An 8794-nucleotide genomic window follows, 5' to 3' on the forward strand; every position below is an offset into this window, starting at 1 on the left:
GACTCACATCACCCTAGAATCTAATTACATCCACATGGACAAAATCTATGTGCAAGCCCTAATGTTTTTACTCAAAAACTGCAAACATTTCTTGCCTAGACTTTCTCTAGTTTTGTCCACTCTCAGCTCAGGATCCATAATATAATGATGACAAATTACAAAACTACATATTGGATCAAATTCTATTTCCTCTTAACATATGAGCTCAAGCCCCAGAACCAACCGCAAAAAAAAAAAGAAAAAAGTGTGATGAGGGATCAGCTTTTATGTGTGATGAGGGATCAGCTTTTATGTATGTGTGCGCACGCACATGTATATACATATACACATAGGCATATGATTCATGTTATTTTCAGTGCCTTAAAGTTCACTGAAACTAAAATGTGTTATTCAGAGCTTTAAAATTAGAAAGCACTGGGTGCCAGTGGCTCACGCCTGTAATCCTAGCTACTCAAGAGACTGAGATCTAAGGATCATGGTTCAAAGCCAGCCTGGGCAGAAAAGTCCTTAAGACTCTTATCTCCAATAAACCACCAGAAAACCAGAAGTGGTGCTGTAGGTCAAGTGGTAGAGTGCTAGCCTTGAGCTGAAGAGCTGAGGGACAGTGCCCAGGCCCAGAGTTCAGGCCTTGTGACTGACAAAAAGAAAAAGAAAAAGAAAAAAAAAGGAAAGAAAAGAAAGAAAGAAAGAAAAGGAAGGAAAGAAAGAAAGAAAGAAAGAAAGAAAGAAAGAAAGAAAGAAAGAAAGAAAGAAAGAAGAAAGAAAGAAAGCAAGCAGTCAATCTGGGACAGAGGCTGAGGCCACCCTTACAGAACAGGCCTTCCTAGGATACGTGGATTCATTCCTAGGTGGAATCCATGGCGACCACTGTGCACCCCATCACCGGCGCTGTCGCTCAAACTGTATTTGAAACCTTAGTTTCCAACAAAAACGCTTAAAGGGAGTATGGATATCTTGAAGTCCTTATGATTTTAATCTTCCTTTGGCACTGAAATGCTGATCCTGAATTTAGTTTTAAAGCTATTGGGGGAACACTGCATAATTTACAAGCTAACATACTTTAAATCCATCTTGAAAACCTTCAAAAAATATATGAAGGGGAACAAATAGTGCTTTTCCACCAGAACTGAGGTTGACTATAAAGCGGCAACATCATTTGAACTGTAATGACAATGCTGAGAGAAAACAACATCATTCATGTGTTTTCAAATGCTATTTTCTTTTAGATTAAATTTGTTGGATGCCCTAGACAAAGTTCTCTCGCTCTATCTCCCTTTCTCTCTCCCTCTCCCTCCCCTCTCAACCCCTCCCTCTCTCCTCCCTTTATCTTCTTTGCCCTGTGGTAAGCCCCACAGACCCCCCCCCCTCCTCAAATAGATGGTACTTGAAACCCTGGAACGAATTCCCCAATTTGCGCAACAATTATTCTTCCTACCTTAGCCTTAACTTTTGTTGATGAACACTTCAGTATAGTACTTGGTGCAAAAACAAAACAAAAATCTCTAAGACTGAAAAAATGACAGCAACAACTTATACTACAAGTTGATTGTGTCTTCTCCAAGAATTTGAGGTTTCTTCTTTCAGCTTTAGGAATATTTGTATATCTAAAGTTACTTTGGGAGTAGGACCTAAATCTAAACATGAAGTTCATTTGTTTCATGAACCCTTTATACATATCCTTAAGGTTAATGTAACTGCTCTGTACCACAATCCATCTAGTGAGGTAGAATTTTCCACTGTGGTACCGTGTTGGTGCTCAAAAATCTTTGAATTTTAGAGCATTTGGATTTAGGAAGCCCAGGCTATATTAAGAGACTGACTGTAGGGGCAGATACTAAAAGTTGCCCCAGAATGATACAGAGAGCTCTTAGCATTGGCAAAATCTTGAGAATATTTGCTGGCGGCTGCTGAATCAGTAGATAAGAGCATCCCAAATAAAATACACAGAAAACCAAAGCTAATAAATACACCGTCTCTGGCTAGGTGTTAGAAGGCCAGAATCCTAATTCTGTCTTACTTACTGGCTTGAATATGATAAACTCTTGGTAACACAATTTCTACATTCGTGAAACTAAAAACGTTGGATTTTGTGTCTTCTGTTGGTTCTTTGTATAATGTATTTGTCAGTATTTGATTTTGCTTCCGGTAAATTGACACATGTTCATATAAATAGCACGCATATATCATACATGTTTACCCCAGGCAATATTGAAACAGATTAAGAAAAAGATAGATGAAATGGATGTTGTTCTTTAATTTATTCAGTTGGAGAGAAGCAGCCGGGGTAGTGGGGGAGAAAATTCTCACATACACACCCTCCCTTCTGCAGGCACAATTTATAACTCTGTATAACCTAAGCCCTGAGCCAAAAACACTCCCATTTAACAGTGAGATGCTTGGTCTAAATATACACTGTCCCTGCTCAATGAGGCAGGTTCTCTTCTTCTGTTTGGTGATTTCAAAAGGCTTTTAGACACATGCCAGGTGCCTGCAGCCACATGAACTATGACAGAAAAACACAGCGGATTTCAAAAGGTGGAAGAGACCTTACATATCTTTGTTTTCCAAATGAGAATTTAAAGTGATTTACTCATCTCCAACTATATTATAAAGACCTAGTAGGAGTCTTTTGGTTCTTTGACTTAAAGAGAAAACAGGAAAATGAGGCATCATAGTTGTCCCCACCTGGGAGCCTCCCGGGCAGAATTGGGACCAGAATCTATTCTTAAAGGAAATACATTTCCTGAGACAGAATAATTGTTGCAGATGCACCTGGAAAAGTCCAGTGGTTACATCCCAATGAACTAGTCATTGTTCTTTGACTGGAAGCTTGGAATAAATGTGCCCTAACATATTCAGGACATGCAATTATTCCTTAAGTTTTTAAGACATTATTGGGGGTGTTTTGTTTTGTTTTTGGTGTTGTCTGAAGTATTTTTCTGTTTTCTTTCCTTCCTTCCTTCCTTCTTTCTTTCTTATTTTCTTTCTCTTTCTCTTTCTCTTTCTCTCCCTTCCTTCCTTCCTTCCTTCCTTCCTTCCTTCCTTCCTTCCTTCCTTCCTTCCTTCCTTCCTTCCTTCCTTCCTTCCTTCCTTTCTTTCTTTCTTTCTTTCTTTCTTTCTTTCTTTCTTTCTTTCTTTCCTTCTTTCTTTCTTTCCTGGTCCTGGGGATTGAACTCTGGTCCTGGGCTCTGTTCCTGAGCTCCTTTTGCTCAATGTTAGCGCTCTGACACTTGATCCACAGCACCACTTGTTTTTTGGTTTTTTTGGGGTATTTTTTTCTGTGATTAATTGGAAATAGAGTCTCACAGACTTTCCTGCCCAGCCTGGCTTTGAACTGTGATCCTCAGATTTCAGCCTCCTGGGTAACTAGGATTACAAGCATGAGACACCAGCACCTGGCTGAACTATTTTTCTGAATGAGAGAATTTCAACTACAAAGGACACGCAGGGGCACTGGTAAGGAGATGCAAAGCTTGGCTGGCAGCTAACTGGAGTTCCTTCCTACATTCTGGAGGTTTCCATTTCCTGAGTAGGATTCCCAGGCTGAAGCCTCAGGACATTAGGGAGATCTGAGCAGTAGGCACCAGTGAAAGTTCTGTTTTTAATCTCCAGCTTAATCAGCCAAAAACATGCCACAGTCAAATAACTTATATCATGGTGATAACCATTTATAGAACACTTTCAAGGTCAGGAACTTCTAATTCATTGGCTGCACAACACTAAGAACTCCATAATCTGAATATAAACTCTTTAAACCTATTTTTTGTTTGTCTTTTCTTGTTCTGCACTGCGGATCGAACCCTCTGAGCTACATCTCTGCCCTCCCTCCATTTTTAATGTTGTCACAGTTGACGTTGGTGGTTTAAAAAAAAAATCCCAAACTTAGTAATTTAAAACTATAGCTGTTCATTTAGCTCTCAGTTCTGCAAGTCAGTTAAGTATTTCTTCTGGTATGGACCAGCAGCATGGCTGGTATCATTCACTTTGCCTGCAGACAGCTGGTGTTTTGAATGTGACTAAATAATTTACAGAGTTTAAACCTTTTTTATTCATTTTTACTTTTTCATTCCAAATTCTTTATATGTACTTAATTTTACCTGGACATCACAGTTTTTCCCATTTGCTTGTGTCTGAGTAAGAGTCCAAGGATCTAGAATGAGCTATTGATTTCTCTTCTTGTATTGTGTTGTCCCTTGCTCATTAAATAACATTTTCCAATAACTCATGTACTGACTTCTGTGTTCTGGAAGCATTCTTTCAAGAAGTCATGTAGCATTTTGATTCCTCCAACTCTAAGTTCTGAAGCATTCAACAGCATCTTGAAGGACCACACTACAGTGCATCATGTGCCTTTCCTGGAAAACCTATTAGCATGTTTATTGCTTTGGGAGGGCATGTTCCAATGCTGCAGTCCTCGAGTACTGAATCAAATAGACACAGTTATAAAAAGGAGGCCTGGAAGAATTTAATATTCAAAGAATGAGAATCAGTTGCCCATTCTTGTGGAATTAGTGCTCTGGAATGGGAAGGAACCAATTAAATTTATTATGAAAGATAAGGTTCCCATTTCTTCCCAAAACAATGATAGGCAGAATATCCACTCCTGCCCAAGAATTCCCAAACAATATTTCCCGCTAATGAATAGGAAGTAGATAAAGGCACAGTATATCTCTTAACTTATAGAAAATTCAATAGAAAGATTTCAAGCACCAAGGCAACAGTAGAGATGCTTCTGTGTGCTGTTCCACAAATGAATTGGTGACTGAATTGCCTGAAGTTGTATTTTTCCAAATTCTTCCAAACTAGAAAATAGAAAAAGTTTGACATTTCCCAATGGTGGCTATTGCTTGGTATACACATTAGTGAGGACAAAATCTTCCTTAGGTTGTAGAAAGGATCCTCAGGATGTTAGATTTTTGTCTCCCCTTCTTTACCTCTGTCTTTCTATTTTGTACATTCTTTTCTCTATGTAAAAGACAGCAAAGAAACTAAAACTACAAAACAGTGTATGAAGACAACTTGCTAAGTCTCCATAAAAGCAGGCAACTACTTCTTAGCAGTGAAATCCAGTGAGGTGCATTTTAGCATCTTTCTAGTGAGTTTTACAGGGTTAAAAAACTCATAACCACTCAATAATAACTTATTTCATATTGACAATGAAAAATCTTGCCCATTGGACCCAAATGGCTTTGGTATGTGCAGTTAGGAGACACTTTCCACACTAAATTCAGCCCAAACATTTAGTGGGAGCTTTGACTTTCCAATAACATCTGAATGAAGGATGTGCTGGGCAGAGGAAACCAATTCAGAGTTATCTAATAAAAGTAAGTGGAGAGAGCAGATTCCCAGAGATATCTCCTAGAGAGATAGCTCCTAGAGGATCCTCTGCATTGTATTGCACAGTATCCAGGAGCAGGTATAGCCTCTATTTACTGAAAGTCATCCAGCCCACCCTAATTAGTTGTTAGAATCCACTCTGAAAAGCATTTGTGTCTGCTGCTTCCTACTTTGGAGGGTTATTGTTCATTTGATTTTGTTAATATAGGCATAAACATACTATTTATTTCTCCATGTATAAGCTTTGGCTAACAATCATATTTTGTGATATTACTTCCATTGAGAGCAAGTGTGTGTTCAGGACACTGAATACTATGTATTAAATAATTTTTTTTTAATCCTTGAAAATTAGGAATTAGGAAAAAAATTCCTTGCTACGTATGAAGGTCCTACGAAGAGATTTGATCCACTGGAAAACTAAGCCTCATTCCTGACATCAAGCAATTCATTTTACATCAATGTCCAACAGAGTAGCATAATGTAACATCAACCATAGTGAAAGGTTTTTGTATGTCAAGTAAATTCAGAGGGATTCCCTACCCTTGCCCAGTAGCTCAAAGAAAGAGTTAGCGGTAAAGCATTTTAGAAAAGAATAAAAAGGAAGAGGAAGTTTGTGTGCTAAGGTTCAAGGGAGTCAGACTTAATGAAAGATCTGCTTTCCAAATGGCTAACAGAGCAGGTATTTATTTAATAGAAAAAATACGGGGAAAAATGACCATCATTAGTAAGTTTGCATTTGTTTGTTCATAGGGTAAAGCAGACTCTTATCACAGGATTATCCTGTCCAGAAAAATTTTGACACAACTTGCCACATCAGCTATGTGAAACCCAAGAATAGCATTGTCTTTGCTGGGGATTCTGGAGCCTACAAGAAATGCCCACTGTTTTGGAGACAAGCAATTGACAGGGAACTCTATTACTTCTGATTACTCTTAGTGCACCAATGTACTTCATCATGACAGAAAAAGGGTCCAATGTAAAGCAAATATCACTAGTACAAAAATATAAGTAGTAGAGTTTTATGACTCTATTCATGGTTACAATAAAAACTCAACATGAAACCATTGTGTGTTTGAAACCTGTAGTTTCTATCAACTTCTATAGTCCCTCCTAGTCTTCACCCTACTAGCCTTACTTTCATGTGACAGCCTCTTGCATAAAGCACTTAGCACCTCTGTATTATCCTAAAGTGTACATAGTGAACATTTATGTGGTTACAAAAGCTCCTATGAATTCATTCATAAAATGGTTTATTTTGTAAAGGAAAATGGCTTATTTTGTAAAGGAAAGTCCATTTTTCATAATGTTGATGGAAATTCAGAGAAAATACAGACATCTAGGAACATGATGCTTGGTGTTATGATACAGGATTTATGATGCAAATGACTAACTGCATGTCTTTAATCAAGAAATTCTCTGGTAGAAAAATGTGCTGCTCTTGCATCTTAATTCCCTCTTCCATTTAGGGTCTCTGAAGGAAATGTGGCACTCATTACTTCATTTGCTTAAAAGCATTTGAAATAGTAACTAGAAATAAAAGCCAAAGCCAGTATCCAAAGTCTAACATGGGATCTGGGGCCTCTAGTTGCAGGTACTTAGAACTGGGAGAAATGAGATCATTTGCATTGATCAATGAGAATGTTTTCCGCATCTGTAATTTTAACACTATATATTTAGGATATCTGAAAGTAGCTCAGCTTATTCGGGTTACACATTTTACTAGTTGTTAAAAATGTATCCCTGATCCATGTCATGTGGCAGACAGGTGTGATCTTTCAAAAGGAATGAGAAGCAAAAACCAAGGAGATAACATTGCCTCTTTTTTTTTCCTTTCAATTTCAAAGGTGTCCTTGAATGGCCATTCTGGACAAAACTGGTTGTGGTGGCCATTGGCTTCACAGGAGGTCTCGTCTTCATGTACGTACAGTGTAAAGTCTACGTTCAGCTGTGGCGCAGGCTGAAGGCCTATAACCGTGTCATCTTTGTGCAGAATTGCCCAGACACTGCCAATAAACTGGAGAAGAACTTCTCGTGTAATGTCAACACGGACATCAAGGATGCTGTGGTTGTGCCTGTAACACAAACAGGTACAAATCCACTGCCGTCCTCAGAAGCTGGGCCCCCTGAGGTCATACCAGTTTGATGGAACTAGCTAGGAGTTTCTTCACTGGAGGATATCTTGCTAGCCCTCAGCCACTACACACATCACAAGGGATCCTGCATTATTCACTCCCTTATCTTCTCCCTCTCCTACTGACTCATTTTTCCCCCTTACTTCACTCAAAAGAAAAAGAAAGGAGGAAAAAATAAACCAACTGACCAGGATCCTGTGAAGCAGGGTCAAAAGTGAGATGTGGAAGCAAGAAGCTTGCTGGAGACTGATTGTTAAGACAATAAGGAAGCACTGGCATAAGGATTGCTTATGAATGACTGAGTGGGCGCGATGCTCTTTGGGATAGCTGGGGAAAAGGCCAAGAATACAGACTTGGATTACAATGTGTGTTTCTTCTTAGGGCCTCAACTGGAAATAACAAATGTATTTGGTCTCAAACCTGAAATTATCTCCTTTATCCCTCTCATCTTGGAAGCAACCTTGGAGGATGTATATTTTGATAGACTTTGACAGCTGATTTTTATGGGTATAGTGGTGTCTGGTATTTTGACAGATGCATGTTTTAAAAAACAATGGATGCAAGATACATTTGAAGATAGAAACATTTGGAATTATGTTTAAATCATGAACAAAAGATTTACACAGAAATTTGAGGGTAAACTAGCCTTGTTTAATACCCTCTCCCAAGTTGAAATCAGCTTTCAGGTATTTTATCTGATCTTTTGAATACGGTGATGTCCAAATGGCAAAAGCTAGGAATGCAGGTCACATATGTAAATTTTGAATTTCCTAGTACATGTTGAGCGCATCAGTAGCTCATGCCTGTAATCCTAGCTTCTCAAGAGGCTGAGATATGAGGATCATGGTTCAAAGCCAGCCTAGGCAGGAAAGTCCCTGCAACTTTTATTTCCAATAAACCACTAAAAAGACAGAAATGGAGCTGTGGCTCAAGTGGTAGAGTGCTAGCCTTGAGCAAAAAAGCTCTGGGACAGTGCCCAGGCCCTAAGTTCAATACGCAGGACTGGCGTGCGCACACACACACACACACACACACACACACACACACACACACACACAATTTCCTAGTAGCACCATTAGAAAAAGTAAAAATGGGTTAATTTTGATAATTTTTATTTAAGACAATATATACAAATGATTTTATGTTATCAATGTAAAAATTATTGAAATAATTTATACTTTTTTTTTACCAAGCCTTCAAAATCCTGTATGTATTTTATAACACACATCCATGTTAATTAGCTGAATTGGGTAGTAAATAATTAAAGTTATAGAATAAGCCTCTGCTTCATTTAATAGTTGAATATTTCAAAACAGCAGCTCAAT

General features: G+C 38.4%; 1 protein-coding gene across 3 annotated transcripts in view; it reads left to right on the forward strand.

Moving 5' to 3' along the window:
* Window positions 1-8323, forward strand: part of Marchf1 (membrane associated ring-CH-type finger 1) — a 59529-nt gene extending 51206 nt beyond the window's left edge. For all 3 annotated transcript variants that reach the window (XM_042701395.1, XM_042701404.1, XM_042701385.1), the window contains one exon: window positions 7182-8323. In XM_042701395.1, the coding sequence (XP_042557329.1) occupies window positions 7182-7480 (299 nt within the window). In that variant the 3' untranslated portion in view covers window positions 7481-8323. The remainder of the gene's footprint in view (window positions 1-7181) is intronic.
* Window positions 8324-8794: the final 471 nt, after the last annotated feature.

The sequence above is a fragment of the Dipodomys spectabilis genome, unplaced genomic scaffold, assembly GCF_019054845.1.
Source record: "Dipodomys spectabilis isolate Male_0828 unplaced genomic scaffold, ASM1905484v1 ptg000009l, whole genome shotgun sequence".
Classification (NCBI taxonomy): domain Eukaryota; kingdom Metazoa; phylum Chordata; class Mammalia; order Rodentia; family Heteromyidae; genus Dipodomys; species Dipodomys spectabilis.